Source organism: Paroedura picta, chromosome 6, assembly GCF_049243985.1.
Source record: "Paroedura picta isolate Pp20150507F chromosome 6, Ppicta_v3.0, whole genome shotgun sequence".
NCBI lineage: Eukaryota > Metazoa > Chordata > Lepidosauria > Squamata > Gekkonidae > Paroedura > Paroedura picta.
Window position 1 is genome coordinate 44,654,844 of NC_135374.1, and position 24,013 is coordinate 44,678,856.

Here is a 24,013-nt window from a genome sequence, read left to right on the forward strand (position 1 = left end):
GCATTCATTGTAGATGGTAGGGACTAAATTGACCAGTGAGCTTCTATAGCAAGATGGGAATTTGAACCGGGTCTCATGGAACCAACTCTGACTATAACGACTACACTACACTAACTTTCATAGGGTGGTTGCTGTTGAAAAGTTGCAAGCAGTCAGGCCAAGTTCAGACATGCAAGTTAAGGTGGTATGAAATCATCTAAAGGTTCCTTCCAGGCGTAGGGTTGCCAGCCTCCTGTACGGACCTGAAAATATCCAGAATCCCAACTGAACTCTAAATGACAGAGACCTGTCCCCTAGAGAAAATAGCTGCTTTAGAGTATTGACTCTTCATGCTGGGAGGGGCTCATGGTAATCATAGTCCATGGACACCTGGAGAGCCAGATGCCCTGCTCTATGGCATTATATTGAGCTGAGGACTCTCCCCCCCCCCTCAGACTCTAACCCCAAATTTTCAGGAATTTTCCAGCCTGGAGATAGCAACCCTAGTCAGGCTTGGCCCAAATTTATTTTTCCTTTCAAAGGCCAAATAGAACCCTGTCTCTTTCCCCTGCCTTTTTACACACAGAAAGTGAAGCCAGGAATACTGTAGTTGCCTAGCAACTACCACTGAAAAAACTGGTTGCTTAAAGCTAAAATCCATCCAGTGTATTTTTTCGGCAAACCTGGGACCCTTTTTAGGTTTGAAGAAAGATCTGTTTTGCCTATTCACAGTTCCAATCAACAGATTTAAATATCCAAAGATATCCTGATTTCCCTATGATATGCAGGCGTTGACGCTACACATTCCACTAAGATTCTATAATGTTTTCCTTAAAAAAAACACATGATTTTTCATTCCAATTTCATCTTGGAAGTGAAAGATTATAACGTAATGTAAATGTAAATACTAGATAGCTGTATACAGTGGATTATCCTGTAAATTCTAATGCGCACAACCATATATGGAGTTCCTAATCAGCTGACTATGTTAAAATATCACTCTGTTCCTTCTTCATACAGGCCATCTCATTAGCATGCACATATTACCTGTCTTACACAGTCCCTGTTTCTCTTTTATCTGTCACCTATTTTTGTATCAACTTTCCCACCCCTTTCACTTCAAGGCTGTTGTATGTGCTCTTTGTGGCAGAGATTCAGCACAAGTGATTACAATAGGTCACTCATTTTATTCCAGGAATTATGGCATTTGGCATTGTTTCCATGTTAGGTTCATGCTTCTCATTTTTTTTTTTACATTGGTACTGGCTTTCATTTCTCCATCATTATGTACTATGTCATTTTTATGCAGATTCTCAAATTTATTTGAATAAAAAATAAGCATTCAGCAAATAGTGCAACCCTGTTTGATTGATGCTAAAATCTAAACTACTCAGAAACTATAAGATAATACAAATAAGATAGATACCATGATGTGGGTCTCTTTTTGCAATCTAATTATTCTAACTTGGCAGCAATCTTCTTTGAACACAAGAAGGTATTATATTTTGAGATGGAATCTCTCTCTCTCTCTCTCTCTCTCTCTCTCTTTAGACATAGTAAATAACTAAATCACACAGTACCAGATGTTTTGGGAGGGGGGACTCCAGGCATTAAGTTTTGCAACCACAGCATGCAAATATATATAATTTGCATAATTAATTGCAATTACAGTAGGATGACTACTGCAAAACCATGCAGTGTAAATCATCAAGAATTAAAGTGGAAACTCACCTTTAGCTTTGCTCTTTGTAGCAGCCACTGGGACCAAGGAAAAGATTGCAATGGGGAAGAGAACAAATATAAATTAGGCAGACGCTCTGATGTTAATTCAGAGAAAGTTTTACTATTGTTTCTAAAATAACAAGAAGCCAAATTCAAATGTCTGAGCAGTCTATATCAGCCAAATTGATTTTCCTGATCTATAATATGCCAAGTCCCACAACTTCTGTTTTACTTTGCTTTGCTTGTCTGTTTGTTTTTAACTGCTTGTGTACAACATAGTTTTGGGGAAGCACTTGAAGAGCAGAGATGTTTGTCACAATGAAGAGAAAAACCATTTACAAGTATCAATAAATAACACTTGCAACACAATCTGCAAAATCCAAGAACTATCATGCCTACAGGACTAGTTCCATCTTGAACAGAATTAACTGCATATAACTGCATACTACACATCTGTTCTGACAAGTTTTTATTTCCGTCTGAATTTGGTTTATTAAGGGGAAAAAACATTAAGCAAAACTTTAGTAAATAGATATAAAAGTCATAAGTAGATATAGAAGTTTATATACAGCAGTGAGTTTTTGAACAGGAACATTTAGGTTTATTTAGGTAGACATTTATATTACTCTATTGTATCACGTTACAAGAGCCTCTTGTGGCGCAGTGTGGTAAGGCAGCAGACATGCTGTCTGAAGCTCTGACCATGAGGCTGGGAGTTCAATCCCAGCAGCCAGCTCAAGGTTGACTCAGCCTTCCATCCTTCCGAGGTCGGTAAAATGAGTACCCAGCTTGCTGGGGGGTAAACGGTAATGACTGGGGAAGGCACTGGCAAACCACCCCGTATTGAGTCTGCCGTGAAAACACTAGAGGGTGTCACCCCAAGGGTCAGACATGATTTGGTGATTGCACAGGGGATACCTTTACCTTTACCTTTTATCATGTTACAGCATTTTATTCCACAAAACAGTATGATTAAATGACTAATTTACAAAAGTTCAAAACAGAATATATTATTTAATAATAGTTCCTGCTTTCTCAGTTTTCATACATCAGGGCACTGACATAGTTTCTGATCCTAAAGTTATACAATGTATCTATTTATCAGAAACTTTCTGGAAAAATTAAGTATTTGTTCATGGAAAGGTCAACAGACATTTCATGCGCATAAATGCCCAAAGAATGATAATCAAATGCACTATGGATTTTTAACTATATTTTCTAATTTGGACAGAACTTGATGCTAATATGGGCAATGAACAGTGGTCCAGCTTGTGTATTTCTTCATGCTATCATGGTGATACTATAAAACACAGGCTAGTATAAATATTAGGAAAATAATGTCACAACATAATAATGTCACAACATATTGAAAATCCAGGGACACTACAACTACTAATGACAAATTAAATATGTATAAAACCATAAGCTTTCAATTACTAATGCAATGCACATGACCCAGTCCTGTAAGGAACAGTATTTATGTCCAGGAATCTGTAACTGCTCTGCGGGAGCGGTATAAATAAAACAGTAAGGGATGGGGAGGGCGCTGTCCAGGATGGGGGGGGGGAAACGATTGGCCCCTTGACCTCAGACTGACGAGTCGGGAGGTGCTTTGTGACTCCCAACCCCCCCACCCCCCCAACCAGGTCTTCCATCGGCCGACAGCAGCCATTACGCCGATGTCTGCAAACGAGGCACATAGGTGGACTCTCAGCCTACCCTACTGTGCCGCTGTCGCACACAAGGGCCCTCGGGCCGGCCGGCCATATGGCCACCCTGCGCCCGGCCACCAATAGCATGCAACCCGACGAGCCGCCCCACCCACGGTGGAAAGGTAGGTCACAAACTACATGAGCCTGGGGGTTGGGACCACAGGGGGGCTCTCCCCCACCCTGTGGACCACTGACGCCACCTCCACAACCCACCTTAACCCGCTGCTGTGGGAAATGCTGCAGTGCTGCCACCTCTCGCCTCCTTTCCCTGCCGTGAACCCGGCCCAGGGCCTGGGAGGAGGGCAGGGGACAGGGCTTACCCCCAGGGGGAGGGCCAAGGACCCTGCACTTTTCCCCGCAGGGCCTGTGGCACCAGGGTGGGGAGGGGGCCCTACAATGAACCTTCCTAGTATTTTAACTACAGCAGGCTAGAACAGTGAGCCTACAACCCTCCTAACTGCATCTGCAATGTATTGTTTTGGGATAAAACCACACTGATCTGGATTTGTTTATGTTAAGATACATACCTCACTCTAGGAGCTAAAAATATTAACGGACATTTCATAATCTGTATTCATCAATAAAACTGGGCGATAAGATTCCCTTTATAGTAGAAATTTACTTGATTTCAGAATTAATACAAATTCAGTCATGATGGAGGCAAAGGAGAACTCTCCATAGTCTCATTAAATAAGTGGAGAAGATGGGGAGCCAACATATCTTCATAATAGATCCTGCAGTTTGCATAGCTTGCTTGCTGCAAAGAAAAGCAAGGTAGGTGTGAGGGGGAAGTTAGCCTATAGGGATGCATGTTTGGCAGGGACTTGAAAATCCCCATTATAATCAATTGTGCCATTGACTTTAATGGGTTCCAAAGTGCTTCAAAGATCTCCAAAGCTTTGGAAATCTCCAAGGCGGACAGTTATTGAGTCTCCCAAAGCCGAAGCAGTCTGGATTTTTTTTCTTTGCGCGCATGCCTGATCAGAAAGTACAGGTGGAACAAGTTCTACATGTATAACTCCAGCTCTGGATACTTGTTGGCCAGTAAAAATATCTATTGTGCTTTTCCCTAAATGGGATAATTAGTAGGACAGCATCTGCTTTGTGTGTAGAAAACATCAGACCTGAAACAAGTACTAGGTGATGATAGGCTCTGGATAGCTTTATTTCAAATGACTAAAGAAAGGGAAACACCATTTCCAATGTCCTGAATATGAAAACTGTATTTGTAAAACTAGAAAGTATCTTGATGATCAAGACTGGATGTACCATGACTGCAAGACATTTCCCACTATGCAAAACATAATATTTTAAACTATGTATTGTGAATGATAAATGTATTTCATTAAACAAGAGCTATCTTAGGGTTTACTTTATTAATACTGTAGAAATATTCACCATGTAGTTAAAATAAACTCCATGTAAATGATTTTATTTTTCCTTTGCCAGTATGACATTCACAGTAGAGGACTGAATAAATTCTTCCACAGCACAAGAGCGGCTATTCATTCACTGAAGAGGGGGAGACTCAGAATAGTTGCCTAAAAATGCAGATGAATGAATTAGTGTTGACAGCTCTAACTTGTTTCTTGGCAACTCTGACAGGATGTAGCATTTCCCCATTCTTTTAACCATGAACATGATTTGAAGTAAACGAAACCACAAAAAAAAACATCAAAATCCATTTAAAAAGAACACACAATGAAAATATTAATACGTGTTATTTAACTTAGCTCATTATTTTAGACAGAAGTATCATTCTAAAATGCCATCCTGTTGAATTCTATCAGAAAAAAAGAATATGCTTAGAGAAAGGTAATAGATAAAAGGGCAGGATTCAACGGGAAAATGAATGTGGGAGTAAGGCCAAAAGACAGCTATTTGTAGCAATCTGCAGCTGTGAACATATGCTCTGTGTTATTTAACCAGATGCACACTTGCTATCTAGCAGTTGTACATTAAATTTTACCCATGTGCTCCTGTCATAGCCATGATTTGCATAAGGAATGTACATTAAAATATACCATGCTATTCCTTCTCTAAGAAACAAGACTGAACAAAATGAAGGGGTAGGAGAATACTGGATCTGCAAACCAATGAATGAATGAATTAATTAATTAATTAATTTTTCCTCTTCAGCAAAGCCCCTTAAACACTATACGAGTCAGACACAGCATCAATAGCACTGGGCCTCAAACATATGAGCAGTGCTTCCTTTTGTTTTGCCTTCTATAGGCAATAGTGATCTTGGCAGCCACACCATAGCATTCCGTGGAAGTGGGGGGGGGGGGTTGCTCTCCAATCCTGAGTTTTGAAATATATTTCGTTCAGCTCCTTTGCCTGCTGACCCCTGGTTTGTTCTGACCGTTCAGGGGCCCTTTCACCCTACAGCCCATTTTAAAAACAAGCTTTACTACTAGTTTAACATAAAAACTGATGCATTGAGTTTGGGTCTAAGAACAAAAATTTGGATGATGGGCGGAGGAAGAGAGACGAGAGCCCTGATTCAATGTTGGTATGTGCATGCACTGGCCTCAGCCATACACCAGGCGGAGGAACAGCATTTTTTCAGGCTCTTCAGAATTTCATAGTTCTAACAGGACCAGAAATCTGCTGGCAGCTTATTCCACCAGGCTGGCGTCAGAGCTGAGAAGGCACTGACTCTCGTCGAGGTCAAACACACTTCTTGGGAACAAGAATTAATAGTAGGTTGGAATTAGCTGATCATAGTGCTCTTCATTGGACATATTTAGAGAGGTGGTCCCTTAGATATGCAGGACTGTTTGACATTTTTATTTTTATTTTAACTATGTACTGTAAATCAATCTGATCACTCATTTGAGTAGAACTTCAGGATATAAATTTTATAAAATTAAATATGTTGTTGCTATTGTTAGGTGCGAAGTCATGTCCGACCCATCATGACCCCATGGACAATGATCCTCCAGGCCTTCCTGTCCTCTACCATTCCCCTGAGTCCATTTAAGTTTGCATCGACTGCTTCAGTTTTCTTCCTGTTGAGTTTCAAGCCAAGTTTTGCACTCTCCTTCACCCGCATCAACAGGCTCTTTAGTTCCTCTTCGCTTTTTGCCATTAGAGTGGAATCATCTGCATATCTGAGGTTGTTGATATTTCTCCCTGCAATCTTGATCCCAATTTGTGACTCCTCTAATCCCGCATTTCTCATGATGTGCTTTGCATACAAGTTAAATAGGCAAGGCGACAGTATACAGCCTTGCCGAACTCCTTTCTCAAAATTAAATATATAAATATATATATATATATATACACTACATCAGTAGTCCACAACCTTTTTTAGGATGCGGACCGGTGGGTGTGGGAGGGTGATCCGGCAGCCGCGCATGCGCGGCCGCACATGCACAAACGTGCATGCGTGGCATGTATGTTTGCACATGCAGCCACACTTCCCTCTCCCCCTCCTCCCTCAAAAAGAAGCTTGTGGCCTGGGGGGGCGGGGAGAGGGAGCCGCAGCTCGGTGCCAGGGCCTTTGCAGCCCGGCACCGGGCCGCAGCCCCGTGGTTGGGGACTACCGCACTAGATAACAGGAATATTGCCATTTTCAGAAAAATACACACTAGGATGTTTTGAGGGCCCAAAATTGTGGCATCCTTCACTGAATACGTATAATAAATTATTATTATTTAGGATTAGGATACTATAACAAAATATGAGTCCAAAGGCACCAATAAGACCAATAAAGTTTTATTCAAGGTGTGAGCTTTCGTATGTCTGCACACTTCCTCAGACAATGGTACCAAAAATCATAAGAGTACACTTATAAGGAGATAATAAATTAGTAAATTAGTAAATAGCATCACAACAAATATGCAGCATGATGATGATTGGATAGTTCCTTGCTAGAATAACAAAACCTGTCCTTTGAGTTCAGTTGCCATTCACAAAAGCATAAAGGTAAAGGTAAAGATATCCCCTGTGCAAGCACTGAGTCATTTCTGACACCTCGGGTCACGCCCTCTAGTGTTTTCTTGTCAGACTCAGTACAGGGTGGTTTGTCATTCCCTTTCCCAGTCATTCCCTTTACCCCCCAGCAAGCTGAGTACTCATTTTACTGACCTCGGAAGGATGGAAGGCTGAGTCAACCTTGAGCCGGCTGCTGGGATCAAACTCACAGCATCATGGTCAGAGCTTCAGACAGCATGCTGGCTGTCTTACCACCCTGTGTCGCAAGAGGCTCATCACAAAATGAATGTCAACGTTAATAATTAATGGCAGACCCAGTTGTGGAAAGAAGTAATTAAAAGAGGCTTGTAGCTGGTCCCATCCATCTCTACCCAAGCATGGAAGCACCTCCATAAGTGAAAAGGCCCACTGTTTGTTCTCCTGTCCAAAAACCAGAGACAATAGTATAGTTACAGTTTATTTCTGCCTAACCCTAGTGGCAAAAAAAACAAATGGAATACCTTGGAGAAGTATGGGAATAATACTGAGGAAAATGTATGGGTAGAAGCCAAAAAATATTATCAAACTCATATAATCTGAAAAATCACTGGTAAATATTAATTATATTGAGACTTTCTAAAGCTATGCCTAGTGTTAGTTTGGTGGAGAGGTATTTCAGGATGTCATAAAACTTTTTGTGAACATATTATTATGCAAATAATAATTGTAAACAACACTGAAGGTGAAAACTGCTAAGAAAAATAAGAAGCAATTGTGTGCACTGTATAAGAATACAATGGGGGATATCCCAAGGAAAAATGAAAATAATTCATGATTGAGAATATGAATGTTAATGAAATAATTCAAAGGATAAAGGGTGTGAAACTTATATTGCAAGGAGACACTGATTGTGGTGGATGTAGAAAAATGATTATCAACTTTAGACCCCAAGAGCAGAATAAATGAAATCACATTCTTCTGTTCAGGGAAATAAAATAGGCAGCTTGGACAGAAATAAAGAAAGGCTTTAATTATCTAAAAGTGCACTGGGAACAACCCGTGATAATTCAGAAGTGGGTCATTATAGAACACAATGAAGGAATAATTCAGAAACGTGTTTATACAAAAATATCAACAGCTGGGTTTAATAATAAGAACAACAAATTAAAAAATAGTGAAACCTGGAGCCAGAAGATTATTTAACAACTTTAATCTCATTATTAGATTTGTAACAAAAATGATAAGCAATATATAAAGCACAATTGATATATCTTAAAGAAAACAATTGAATAAATGATGGTTGTCATTGTGAGCTTTATGAAAATGCATTGATGTTTTGTGCAGGTGTACTAGAATTGAAATAAGCAAATACATTGCCATTTAATTTCACCAATTAAATCATAGGCTACACATAGAAATTTGGAGACATTTTGAGTCATCAGGAAAGTAAATCACATAGAAAACCTCCTTCATTTTTCACCATGACTAATGGTAACATGTCCAAATCTCTCCCTCCTTTTTGTGAAGATTTAAAAAGGAAAAGGGTATTAAGATATAGTCTCTATGACTAATGCCCTCTCTTCCATGGCTAACTTACCTTGGATATATATATGTGTGTGAACATAACTTTAAGTGAACTCTTACATGTCTCCCCCTCCCCCAAGGTATATCATGCTGTTTAAGGGTTGAGACCATTGCCTTTTTAATTGTTTTATTAACTTTTACCTCCTTGTAGTAAGATGACCTGATACTAAAACTACAAGCGTGTGATTTCGAGTGCAAGCACTCTTCGTCAGAATTAAGAACTAAGAACTGACCATTATAACAGTAGGAATATAAAAGCAAAAGTTAATCTTGATACATTAGTAAACTGTGTCACAGCAACCAAACACAGCCACCTGAGAACTCCCTGCCAAACCAGCCAATCAAACCCCTCGAACCCATTTGTAGTTCACAAGGACATATCTTTAACCGCTCCTAGCAGAGCGGATTAAATAAAGCAGTAAGGGCCTCGAGGGCGGGCCCTGTCTAGGATGAGGAAGGGTGCCGAAAGGCCCCTTCCCACGGACTAACAATCGGAGGGCCCAATCGGCAGGCGCGAAGCAATTGGTCCCTTGCCGCTGGACTGATGAATCGGGAGGCATGAAGCGCCTCCTGATCCGCCCCCTCTGATTGCGCTCGCATGCGGCCAGCCGCCGTCATTCCCTGGCTTGCTGTCGACAGGGCAGGTCGCCGCCTGCCCGTGAGACCAAGACGGTCCAGCGGCTGCGGCCATGTCGCCGGCGCCGCCTGTGGCCGCACCTAACAACAGAACACCTCGCCGCAGGCACACACAGCCGGGAGCGGCCTGCAGCGCCACCTGCTACCGCAAGACACGCCAGCATCGCCGCTGCCGCCGACTGCCCGCACACACTGCGGCTCGCTCGCTGGCCAAGAGCCAAGAGTGCCCGGCGGTGCCCCGTGCTGGAGTGGCCATGGCTGAAGCTCGGGGAGCTGCGCTGGCACCGCTAGCGCCCGCTGTATTTCGAGTACAGCGGGCTTAGTTACTAGTTAGAAATAAAACTGTCAGAGCCAGTGATCCACGGCTCACACCCTACTATTTACTGCTGAGCCCCGTTTGTCTCCATAGCAGTGTGAAACTTTCTTACAAGTAGAAGCCAAGCTGGCAGCTATCTTGTCCTGGAGAGCATGTACCTTGGCATGGCAACAGGGGGCATGGCCAAACCAGGCATCTGTTAAATGGATGGCCTGACACTGCTTGGCCTCGTTTCCCCCTTTGGGCACCCAACCTCCCTCCCTGTTTATGAAATTTTGGACTATTTGTTATATGTTGGGTTGTATTATTGTTTAATTGTTACAGCTGGCAGAAGTGTAGTGCTAGCCTCCCCTAGATTTGGGGGGAGGTTTAAGGGGCTGTGCAGATGCAGAGTCTGATTGAAGGCTAGCATTTCTGGGGGAGCAGGAGAACCCAACAGAGGCTTATGCCCAGATGGGTCACTCCATGCTTCCCCCTTTTCAGCCCGCCTGGATAGCCAATGCAACCAGTTGAGGGACAGGCTGTGGTGGGCTGCCTTGTGGTCAGCTGACCAAAAGAGGGCAGGTTTCTCTTACCATGCTTGCCATGCTCAATGTTGAATAAAGGCTGTGGCCAAATATTTTATGCCACATTATGGTTGTCAGCATCCTCATTAGGTGATCAATATCCCTCTGCAAGGCAGTGTACTAAGGGAATCAGCAGTGAAAGGAAGAAAAACAGAAATCACAATTTCAATATACAAAACCTACAATGTACTTAGTTTTCAGAATGTGAATGGATGAAGGCCACTTACATTTATTATTAAATGGCGGGCTTAAATGAATCAAACAGGAAAAATTGGAAATCATCCCCAAACATTTCTTCAAAGAGTTTCTAACCTTTCTGGGACTTAAAATATTGTCTCCCCCTCTCTCTGCACTGAGCTGCTTGAAACTTTCTGTCCGTTCTAGGGCACATTTAGTTTATTATTCTTATTCTTATTCTTATTATTTCAATTTTCAGCCCGCCACTCCCAAGAGCCTTGTGGTGGGTTACAATATTTAAAAACCCAAATAAAATTCCCCTAAAAACAATATAATTTACGCAATACCCATCCAAAAATCCAAATGGTTAAAAAATGGTTTAATGCAGTGTTAAACCAACTAAATAATCCCCCCTAGCCAAGACCTCCAGGGAAGGATATGGGCGAATAGATCTCCAGCCATCAATAAGATGAATTTTGCTTAATTTATCGTAATGCATGGTTCATCTATATATTTGTGAAACAGCCTGGGGATGTGTCCGGCTGTCCAAGCTGGAATAGGGCCTGATTGGCCTTGCCCTTACAGCTCCCGCCTTCCCTCCCTGGACACTAGCCACAATCCTCTCAGACATGCCAGAGACAGAGAGAGACACACAGAGCCCTGCCAGACCGAACACAAGCCCTCATTCCCTCCTATCAGTCCTGCTGTGAGGGAGGCAGAGAGAGGCACAGAGAGAGCTGCCCCAAGCTGCTGACAGTGACACAGAGAGAGCCGCCCCTGCTGTGATGGAGGGAGACAAAGACAGAGACAGAGAGAGCTGCCTCCAACAGCACACCAGCTCTTCTTCCTTTCTAAGAATGAGTCATAATTACCTGGTGAGGTACACCGAGATACACAGGGAGAGAGAGAGAGAGAGAGAGAGAGAGAAACAGAGAGAGATCTGCACCTCCTGGTGTCTCCTGGGTCCTAGCACACATTGCATTCCTGATTACAATGGGCTTTATTGCTATTAATATAATAATTGCTTAATTTATAATATAATAATGTTGGCTTTTGCTTAATTTATAATAACATACTTTCCCTCTTATATTCCTGGGGATACCCACAAGTAGACAGAGATTTTAGTTTTTCTGTAGATATCATGTTTTTTAACAGAGCCTGGTCAATCTAAAATGGTAATGAAATAGAATGACAGAGCAGTCCCTTTTTTCTGTGCTGTAGAGAAATAACCACCCCCTCAAAAACAAACAAAAACTAAATCAGCAAACATCCCACATTACTAAAGCAGCACTGCTTTCTCAAATTACTAACTTTTATAACTAGAACATCATTATGATTAGGAGATCATTTCCTATAAATAAAAATCAGGATGATAAATAGTTTAATAGAAGAGGAAACAGTACAAATGCATTTTACATTTCTTCATAACCTTCCAGAAATTAACCACAAGATTAGACTATTTATTAATAATATATATGAAAGGAACTCAGAAAGCAACAGAAAAGTGAAAAACTTTTTAGAGACATATTTTGATTCAAATATTATATTTATGCACATTTATATACATAAATAGAGCCTCTTGTGGCACAGAGTGGTAAGGCAGCAGACATGCAGTCTGAAGCTCTGCTCACGAGGCTGGGAGTTCAATCCCAGCGGATGACTCAAGGTTGACTCAGCCTTCCATCCTTCCGAGGTCAGTAAAATGAGTACCCAACTTGCTGGGGGGTAAACGGTAATGACTGGGGAAGGCACTGGCAAACCACCCCGTATTGAGTCTGCCATGAAAACGCTAGAGGGCATCACCCCAAGGGTCAGACATGACCCGGTGCTTCCACAGGGGATACCTTTACCTTTATAAACATAAATAAAACTGGAGACAAATTTAAAGATGGTTGTCAGGTATGTATAATTTTGTGATCTATGCAGTTTCTGAAGCACTTTTCTAGTGTGCAAGCTCCATAATTACACACAATTCTTCAGGCTGGGAGAGAGGGTTCTGAAAGGGAGTGTAGATGGCCTGCAGCCCATTGATCTGGCCACCTGGATCCACACCACAGTAACACTGAGACCATACTACTGCAATGCCATGTACACTGGTCTCACCCCATAATCAATTCAGAAACTCCAGTTGATGCAGAATGTTCTGGCTCAGCTACTGTTGTGGGGAGCTAGAGGGAACATGCAAATTACTAACAAACAGTCCCTTCACTGACTGCCTCTCGGTTGCCAAGCTCAGTTTACAGTACTTATTATCACATACAAAGCCCTTCATGGTCTTAGACCCTCATATCTATGAGACTGCCTCACCACCTATGCACTGCAATGACAGCTTCACTCATCTGAGCAAATGCCAACCTGCAAGCAGACAAAATCTACAACTATTCATATACATGCCTCCTCCATCGTGGCCCCCACCTCATAGAATGACTTTGGTGAGAAGATCAGGAAGGTTCCCACTCTTCTGGCTTTCCATAAACTATGCAAAACTGAATAATTCAAGAGCATTTTTCTACATAGGAAGTAGGGATATATTTACAAAGTTGCTTGGATAAATGCAGGCTTTCTCAACCCTGGGCTTTCTTGAGAGCCCTGGGAGGGTTTCCCAAATGGGTAAGAGTTAATTATATATATGACTAAATTGACTAATTATATATATATGACTAAATATGGTCATGTTGACCTACCTACCCTTTCAAAAATGGCCAAAGATGGGCCTGAAGGGACAGGAAGGGAAGGGTCTCCGGATTGGCATATACATAGCTATGCTTCCCAATCATATATTCTGCATGATTGCACCACTTCTGGGGTTTCTCAAAGCCTGAATAATGTTTCAGAAGTTTCTCAATGGTAAAAAAGTTGAGAAAGGCTAGATAAATTATTAGGGACCACTGTAGTTTATTGTAAGTATAATCTCGCTATGTAATCTTGCACCATTTCATGTGTCATGTCAATACTTATGTTTTATTCAATTCTTTTTTTAGATTTCTGGTTGGTTCTACAACACTAGTCCTATGATTGCATCATTTACTGAATGTCCCATCCTGTTGATTGTATTGAGTCCCTCCATGTAATCTGCCTTAAGACATTGTGAGAAAGATGGGCTGTAATAATGCAATAAACTAAAATCAAAACAGGAAAGTTACTTGATTCCTGTAACATGTTTAGAGGATTTCATAGATATCACATGTTAGATTCTGTGATCCATCAACAGATGTTGCTGGTAGTTGCCAGTCTCCCAAGTATTCTTTTCTACCAGCAGTCATTTCTGACCACAGGAAAATTGGGAGTGACAGCCATGCATGTCAGAAGGTTGCAGCGAGGTGAGGGAAATGGACAAAAGTTCTTTTTTTCTTGCATGCTGCTCAATTATAGTTCTGCTGAGAAAACGGGCAGTGATTTAACTTTCTTCCTACTGCAGCCTTTTGAATCAGATGGCCCATAGAGGGCCAACATCTCTACATATAGATTTTCCCCAAGGCTGAAAATGACTGTAAGGGAAGAGCTGAGATGATAAGCAATTTTTGTGCAACCACTGCAAAGTTCTTATGCTGGACACAATCCCCTACCCCCCCCCCAGCCAAAACATACACACACTTTATTGGGGTTTTATAAGATTAATGTTATTGGTTATGCAATGTTTGTGATTCTCTCAAATACACACACATAAAACATGACATAATTTTTACTCTATTACTAGTCGCATAATAAGGACACATACTGGAAATATGGTAGTATCTATGTTTTAAAAAAGAAGCACTGATCTGTGATCCCTTTTGCTTTAGTTCATTTTTTCAACAGTAGACTAAACTGTGAGTTTCAAGGTCACAGCAGCAAAACAGTGGTGACATTGGTACTTTGTGTACAGTTCAACATTACCCTGTTTTGTATTCATGGCGCATAACACTTTTGTATTGTGTGCAATACAGACAACTCAAGGTTTTATATTATTTTCTTATGGCTTTGGTGTCAGTCCATTTGCTATAAGTAGGCAACCTACTTTATTTCTTATGGCAAACTGTCACTTACTAGTATGTACAGACTCTAATAATTCATGAGTTGTTTTCACCTCTGCCTGGGATTATACTCTTTTGCCATGCTGATCATTCATAGTTTGGTTCTGTAATAAATAATATCACAGTTGCTGACCTTCAGGGTTTGAAACTGTGTATCATTTGTTATGTCATATCTGGGATATCAGATTCAAAGTTTGTGTTTTTATTTCCATGCACCAGGAACAACAGCAAAAATATATGTTACAATCTTAAAGGAATTTATGAGAGCCAGTACAACAGGATCAATATTTTATGTTTGAGGTTATTAAATTTCTACAAAATATCCTATTAATCAAAAAGGATACACACAGGTATTTGCTCCATTTTTAACCTGTTATGAACATTGTACATTAGATAAACAAGTCAGAAAATCAATGAAACACATTCCTGTTATGTTTGCTATGAATGGAGGAAGTTTGTACTGACAAGCTCCACAATTTTAAACTTATTCTTCTATACATTTCAAATTGCTATCACATCCTAACATCCTCCATGTGAAATCATAAAATATTTTGGAGCACCACACAATAGCAAATAGAATATTATCCACTAAGATATATATATAGGTCTTGGAAGCCTGATTCCCCAGAGGGCCTCTGACCTATGGGATGTCTCAACAGTCATTTCTAATATCTCACGCTATTTAACAGCTACATTAAACTACTGGGTAAGGTCATTTGGAAATTTGGATTAGTTTGCTACTGATACATGGATAATAACTCTATTGCATATTTCTAGCAGATCAGAGTGGAATCCTTGGAGGCTGGAGGCAGTTATGGGAAGGATAAGGACCAATAAACTAAACCTTACTCCTGACAAGATAGAGGTGCTTCTCACAGCCAGGACTGAACTGACAACTGAAGCAATGAGATGCTGCAGGGCAAGGACCTCCTGCAGGATGAGCAGGTGGCAACAGAGATTATGAGCACCTTCCACCAGCTCTGCCTCCTGAACCAGTTGTAGCTTTATGTGGGAAAAACTGGTATCTCCTGTTGGTGCCCAAATATTAATTTGCCTGTGTTTGATCATTTTTTCTTCTATGTGAAGACCGCAGCAAGATCTATATTTTCTTCTGTGTCCTTTCCTTTTTCTTCATAAATAATTAAAAATAACAAACTTTTTCATTTAAACATTCCACCTAGGGGAATTATTTTATCTAAAATAAAAAGCAAAAAAACAAAAAATAATTTAAATTAAAAACCAGGAAGTGATGTGTAATGGATAGCAACTTATTAGTTCACTTAATAATAGTTATTTATCAGGCTTTTGGAAAATCGTAGCTAAGTATCTTAGGTCTAACTTAGGTCTATCTTGATCCTTACCTCTCAGCAAGCTGTAACTGGCTCAAGGTCACCCAGCAGCCTTCATATGGAGCAGTGGGGAATCAAACCTGGTTATCCAGATTAGAGTACATGGCTCTTAACCACTAGATCATGCAGTTTTTTTAAAAAAAAATTATTATCACAATCTTTTTCAAATGCAGTGTAAGCTTAATTAATTTCCATAAGGACATTAAGTATGTGCTTAACATGGATAACAACATTGATTTGTTCCCCATATTCCAGTTTCTTATACAGGTTCTCTTCAACTGAGATAAAACTGTACTGTCTCTTCTCATCACTTCCATCAATGTTATTAAATTCATGTTAAAACTGATATATGTCAGTAAGTACAACTACTTGCCCCCTTGATTCCTACCAATCATGGCTGCTCAAAATGAATGACCAGCAGATAGAAGGCCCCCTGAAAGATATTGTCGACCTCTCCCTGTCAACTGGGGAGTTCCCAGGGGCGCTGAAGGGGATGGTGGTCTGCCTTCCGGGGAAAAAAAAAACATTGCTGGACCCGCGGGACCCAACAAACTACTGTCCCTTGTCCTTGATCTGGAAATTGCAGCTAGAGTCTTCAAAGAAACATCTTAGAGAGCCCACATCCAGCCAATGCTGTGGCAGCCGCACTGGTTGCCAGTTGCTGCCCAAATCAAGTTCAAGGTTTTGGTATTGATCTTCATGGCCATTTGTGGTCTGAGCCCCACATATCCACGGGACTGCTTATTTCCCTATGACCTCACAGGGCTCTTCAATGTGCCAGAACAAACCCTGGCCCATGAGATGTATACCTGACTTCAACCAGGGCTGGGGCCTTTTCAGTCCTGGCTCCGACCTGGTGGAATGAGCTCCCAGGAGAGCTGAAGGCCCTTTTGAAGCTTTTGCAGTTCTACAGTGCCTGCAAGACAGAGCTCTTCTGCTGGGCCTTTGGTCGAGGCCAGGGCGATTAAGATCTAGGGTCCCTTCCCAAAATGGCTAGAACATCTGCCATTTCTCTACCATCTACACCCTGTGGCATATATTGTTGTTGGAGGTCTGTTGAATATGGGAGGAGGTTAGTTTTGCCCCAGAGGTGCATAATTTTTGTTCTGTTTTATTGACTTTTATTGTGGAACATTATGATGTTACCCACCACAATTAACAATGGTGCATCAATTAACAACACTGAATCAATTGTTTTAATAAAGGATTATTTGCAAGAAACAAATGAGCCAGGAATATCAGAAAAATTGAAGAAATTAAAAGATTTACTTGGATACCAAAGGAGAGCAAAAACACAATTAGAACACTTGATATATAACTTTTGCTGAATTGTGCCCAAACAGTTTGATTACCAGGAAAACAAAAGGATATCCTCATAAAAGACAAAACTTAAAAAAAAATAAAGTTACTGCTTTCCTTGCATATAATGACAGAGCAAGGGAAAGGTGACAGGTATGCAATTGTCAAAGGTGTTGAATCTCTCTCTCAAAAAAAGGGGAAAAAAAGCAAGGATGATAATTCTGATAGAAGTCAAACATGTTTATCTCCCCTAAGAAGGCTGTTACAACAGGCTACAAGGAAAGCAAACAGTTACAACTTTCTGAAATTGGGGTAAACGATCAAAGACCAAAGAGTAAATTATTTGATAATGGGGACCCAATTTCTCAGAACAGAAGCAATGTATGTTTTCAATATATTTCTGGGAAGCTTGCAAGACTAAAGTCAACAGAGCTTACAACCAAATAAATTAAGGTCTTTCAAGGGCACAGCTACACTAGCTGGAAGTGTGGAGTCTTTTATGGCAGACACACAAAATAGAATCTTCCTCCCATTCCCTATGTATAAAAAAGGTAAAGGTATCCCCTGTGCAAGCACCGAGACATGTCTGACCCTTGGGGTGATGCCCTCCAGCGTTTTCATGGCAGATTCAATACAGGGTGGTTTGCCAGTGCCTCCCCAGTCATTACCGCTTACTTTGCGCAACAAGAGGCTCTTTCCCTATGTATACATATTAATAAAAAAAGCAGACTTAGCCTTTCTTGGAATTTTGGAAACATCAACTTTTTTGTTTCTGTTTGTTGTTGTTTTGTTGTGTTGTAGCATTTTGTGTTGTTCATGATGTAGCTTTTGGTAACTTGTAAGACTTCAATAGCTAAGCAGGTTTGATCCTGGTTATTATTTCAATGGGAGACTACCAAGGAAATCCTGGGTCACTACAGAGGCAGGCAAAGGCAAACCTCCTCTGAAGGTCTCCTGCCTTGAAAACCTTGCAAGGTTACCATAAATCAGCTGCCACTTGATGGCACTTTCTACTCCCACAAGTGAAGCAATTAAAATAATAGTGTAGGGTTTGAATGGATCATAGAATGATAACAATTTGTAATTCAAACAATACAAACATATTTATCTAGTAAAATAATGCACTTGGGAACATATGGAAATAACAAAAATAAAGTGATACATTTAGAGTTCAATACATGTCAGGTATCTTCTCCTATGGTTTAATTTTTTTTTTTTTTTACTTAGCAGCAGAATAGGAAGCTAAAGAACCATGGCAAAATTGACATTCAAACATCCCAATGCTCTGACAATTCCAGAATTCCCTCATATTCTTATTACTTCCAGCTGTCGTTTCTTCTTGCTATTTTATATTGAAGATTATATTTGAATATCAGCTGTCAATTGAATATCAGCTGTGAAGCATTTGCAAGTTTTTTTGCAGATAAAATAGTGATGCTCTGCCACGACCTTCCCCCAACCATTGATATAGTAAGTGAAAGCACCACCGCAGCCTGCGGGCCCTTGGAGGAACACTGGAGGCTTGAGGGAAGGGAGGAAAGACTGGGCACCACCATGTCTTCCCCACACCTAAAGCCCCACTATGGTCTGCAAGGCCATTGCCAGGGCTCTTCAGGGTGGTGGGGTGGGGAAAAGGACTGGCTGGGGCCTCCCCCCCCCGGCCAAGAATGCCTCACCAAGCACTTTTGGGGATGGCAGGGAATTGGGAGCAAAGAAGGCTGAGTGGGTAGGCAGGCAGGGAGCAAGTCAGAAAGGGAGATGTGGCCAGAGGTGGGCAGGGGCAGAGACAGTGGAGTTCCTTCCCCCCACCCCTGTGGATGGCTTTGGCAGAGGACAGGGGGCCATGAGGGCAGCAAGGCCTGGTGAGTGTGGGTGGCACATGGCCACAGGTCCTCCTTAGAGACAAGTTGATGTCTGGGGTGGTGGCGGCCAGGCCCTGGTCCAGCAGTGGAGATGATAGGAGATCCTCTCGACCTCTGGAACATGGCAGGCAATGGCCCATGGAAGTGCACTCACCAGTCACCTGTCAACTCTGTCATCTGAGGTAAAGTGAGCAAAGTTGTTGGACGTGACATTTAGGGGTGGGAGATGCAGCCTGCTTGGGCGGACAGCCATTAGGCCACTCAAGCTGCAGAACAACACATTGGTCCTTAAATTATGAGGCCCAAGGCAGGAGCATTCTTTGTCCCCTAAATTGTGAGGCCCAAAAGCTCATTGTGAGGCTCAAAAGGTCATTAGGCCTTTTATTATAGTTATTATAGTTACAGATGTTGCCAAGTCAGTAGACCATGAAAGTACACAATGGGAACACTTTTTCTTTTCAGGTGCTGGGAGCTTTTGAAAGAGCTGTGGCTGTAAAAATCCAGATACTTAACAAAACAGACTCTTTCCGGTCTTTCACCTGAGACATCAGCTGTACTAAAATGCGGGGGGGGGGGGGGGAGACTATGAACTGTATGAGATATAAACACAAGAAAGTGCAGCTTTCCACTTTATTTTGAGAATTGTCAAATATCAAAGCTGATTCTCTCTTATATGCTATTTAATTTAAACTTTCCTATCATTTGCATAGTGTTCAAATAATTTACTTCTTATAAATGGAGATCCACAAGAACTTGTGTAGGGGAAATTTCATTTCTGCATCCCTTACCCTTTTCTCTTGACTGATAACACCATAGCCTCTCTTCCAACTCATTTCTCTACTTACCCAACAGTGAACCTACTTTTATCTGCTCCCATCTCTCCCCATCACCTTCTATCCAGAAAAGTTATGAAAGAGTTAAGAGATGAGCACCTTCATGGGATGGGCCCAGTAGCACATTGCTGGCTACTGGGCCCAGCTGTGCAATGGAGAAAGCATAAGAACTTTTGGGTGTTACTTCATTTCCCCCTGTATCCTTTCTTCATATAATGTCCTCTTTTTACTCTGCTGGTAGCCCCCACATCTTCATTTTCCCTGCTTCCTTCTCTCCTTTCCACTTGACATACAACCAACTTTTTACTTGTTCCTTCTCATCTCCAGCTTCACTTATTTATTTCATTTACATGTCACCTTTTCCACAATGGGGATATAGAGGAACTTACACCATTCTCATCTCCATTTTATCCTTGCAACAACCCTGTGAAGTAGTTTAGGCTGATTACGTGACTGGTCCATTCAGCGAACTTCCATTGTATGGTGCTGACTGAACCTAGACCGAAACTCTAATGACTGCATTACACTGGCTTTTATGTGGCTGCTGTTTTTGAACAGTAAGAAATCTTGGTGAGCAATGCAAGGGTAGCAAGTTGAAAAGTTGTTGCTGTCAGTCCTTCCTCAAAATTAAAAACAGTGTTGGAACGGGCCCTGCCCTTCTCCCTGCCTTTTCCTTAAAGAAACCAAGGCTTCAGCTGGCAGTATTATTGTGGTTGTCAAGCAAGCTTCAGGTACTGCTGGCTGTCTTTTTGATGGGAAACTCAAGGGTTTCTGATACCCCCGTCTGCAAACCTTGGGGTTTTATGTTTTGTAGCAAGATCTGTCTGATCTGTCCTTTGCCACAGACTCTGGATTTAAGTATCCACAGATGGAGAATTAGATACATTGACTGAGAGATAGACATCTTGATTTTGATCTTTTTATGTATCCCACTAAAATATTTAAATGATTAGAATGCTAAAAATCCTAAACTGTAGATGGGATGGCATTGGTGAAATATTTGAAGTCGTTTATTCAAAAACAACCATGGCACTAAAATGATTACAGAATAGTCTGCAGGTTAATTAAAAAGTTTATGACCTTTTCCTAAATCTGAATTGTCCCACTTAGCTGGATAATACAGCATAACTACACAAAAGTTTATTAGCAAGGAAATGAGACACAGGGAAAAAGCATTGTATGTGTTGGTCAATCTTGTCTCTGGGGAGAACTGATAATATCTGGTGTATCCATCACTATCCATCCCTGCCTCTTAAAAAAAAGAAAAAAAAACTTTGAAGATGGAAGAAGTGATTGATCTTAAATGTTCTCTAAAATCATTTTTGCTTCCTGCTTTGTCTGTTAGAAGGCCCCAGAGAGCATCCTGCCTCCTGCTGATCCACTCCATAGTATGAAAACACTAATCAAACAAGACAGTAGCATGATCAAAGCAATGCAGCCTGCTTCCTCCATGCACTGTATGGCATTCTATGAACTGAATGTTAACATGAAATTTCAAATATGAAGGGAAAGTGCTACTTTTAGCCATATCGTCTTCCGGCTTAATATTTGTCAGTGAGCAAAAAAAGAGTAAAAAAGATAAGCACCTAATGAGTCCTTTTGATCTGGACTAGGGATTTTCATACTATGTAGAACATGTTGCCTTTCAAGTAACAAAAGCCACAAACTCCATGGTAACCTTTTGGCATAAAGAAAGATTTAAAATATCATCTTGATATTCTTTTCCCATATCAGTGCACTTTTTAGAGCAGAAGAAAATGTCTGATTTTTTTTCTGCAGGTTCTTATTGGGGGGTTTTACATTAATAGGGAAATCCAATCAGTACCGTGCCTGTTGGGTGGAAATAGGACAGTCCCTTAAAACCAAATCAAAGGGGATGTCTGCAGTTAGGTCCATCCACAACTGCAGGCACTGTGGTGTAAGCCAGACAGGCAGAGGCAGTGGCCCTCAGGCAGGTAAACCTCACCATGCATCCCTCCTTGTAGATATATGAAAGAAAAATCAGTCATCATTTTTTAAAAAATCCATACAGCCTCTAAACTTTAAGAGCTAGTAGAAGAACTCAGATCAGAATAGTCTGACACTCAAGATAATGCTTATTCCTTATCCAGACCCATTTTATATGTTTTCTCCATTGGAATGATTCTTTGAACAGTAAGCAATAATTATATGGCAATCCTTCCACTCCAAGATACAAACAAAAATCTCTCTATAGCATTAAAAACACCTGACAACTGCAACACATACCTTACATAAAACTGTAATAAAGTATGAAGCAAATTAAGTGACATTATCAACACTTTTGTGTTGAACACATTTATTATGGACTGCAAAAAAAAAACATAAAACATGAATATTGGGGTGGAGACACACAAAAGTCTTGCCCTCTCATTTTTATCTCAGTAGCATACTTGTACCAACAGTTTAGCAAGAGACAGCATAGTGTAGTGGTTAAAAGTGGCAGCTTCTAATCTGGAGAGGTAGATTTGATTCCACACTCTTCCACATGCAGTCGGTTGGGTGACCTTGAGTTTGTCACAGCCCTATTAGTGCTGTACTAACATCAGGGTTGTCCCAGCCCCACCTACCTCACAAGGTGCCTGTTGTGAGAAAAGGAAGGGAAGGCAATTGTAAGCCACTTAGTGGCTCGTTCTGGTAGAGAAAATGGCATATAAGAACCAACATCTTCTTTTTGGTTGAAGGTGATGGAAAATGTATTTTATAGTTCTTTGTATGTACCCTTACTACAGCCTTTCTCAACCTTTTGACCGTGGAGTGACCACTGAAAGTATTTCGATTTCAAGTAACCCTGGACAAGATGCCAGCTAGCCATGCCTCCTTGCCACGCCCATATACAGTCACGTTTACCATGTAGATGGTATCACTCATAAAATAAAATGCTTGTTAAATAAGAAGTTAGCTTAATTTTGTATGTGTAATACCTTGCTTGAGCAAAACAAGGAAGCATTCATCTCATCTCAGGTTTTATAAAGCCCACCATGCAAAGCTGCAATTCTCCTCAGGGAAAATGAAGTGTGTGATTTGGAGGTCACCTGCAACTTATTTATTTATTTATTTTATAATTGGATTTGTATGACTGCTGCTCCCAAGGTAGGAGATCTCCAGGCACCATCAGGGTTTTTAAAGAAAGTTTAGATGAAGTGATGGTTCTGGTTATATAAAAAGTTAATTGTTATAAGAATTTGGCAATTGTGATATATTTGGCTTTTTATACAAAATCTATGTTTGTCTATGTTTATTGGGTTTCAGTGTGTACCATTGCTAGATAGTGGCCACCAGGAGGTTGGCAATCCTAGCAAGACCTGAGAATATATTTTCCCACAGTCAGAAATGGCTGCCAGGCAAGGGGAAACCTGGGAAGAAAGGCATCCCTGTGCAGGCTGTGCACTATCCTTGCACTGGATTCAGATGTAATAAGTCTTGGCTAGGGATGACTGGAGACAGTCATCTCCTGCTTGAATGTTTTAATCCCTTTGCTTGCAACAGCCTTCTTCCATCCATTTTTGAGGGGGGGGGGAGATAAGAGAAGCCAATGGGGGGAGTGCAGCAGATTTAGCTCTTCTCTCCCATTCCTTTACCACTGTTTGTGAATTCAACAGAGCCATCAGAGATCAGAGAGATGAGTAGAAAGCTATTCTGTCCCCAAATCCTGAGGGAAGAAGAATCATGCCATTGTGAACTCTAATTTAGGGTTCCCCAAGTTGTGATTTTCCCCAATTCTTTTTAACATGAGCCCTCTAGACCAGCTTGCCTGGAAGTCTGAGCTGGGTTGTCACAAATACACAGACAAAACCTAGCTCTACCTGTTAATGAGTGACTGGCTGAATATCACCTCTGAAGCATTGGCCAAGTATCTGAGAACCATGACAAACTGCCTCCAGCTAAGCCATCTGAAACTCAACTCCCTGAAGATAGAGATCCTGTTGTTGGGAAGGAAAGGCCCAGAAGAAGACGTATGCCTTCCTACTTTTGACAGGGTGTGGGTTCAGGCTGCTCAATCTGTCAAGAATCTAGGAGCGATTT

The 24,013-nt window shown here is 41.2% G+C and overlaps 1 protein-coding gene across 3 annotated transcripts in view; it reads right to left on the reverse strand.

The window, feature by feature from the left end:
* CADM2 (cell adhesion molecule 2) overlaps positions 1-24,013 on the reverse strand; it is a 522,633-nt gene that overhangs the window by 280,973 nt on the left and 217,647 nt on the right. For 2 of the 3 annotated variants that reach the window (XM_077342354.1, XM_077342353.1), the window contains one exon: positions 1,711-1,737. The exons of the other annotated variant lie outside the window; for it this stretch is intronic. In XM_077342354.1, coding sequence (XP_077198469.1) covers positions 1,711-1,737 — 27 coding nt within the window. The remainder of the gene's footprint in view (positions 1-1,710; positions 1,738-24,013) is intronic. 3 annotated transcript variants of the gene reach the window in all.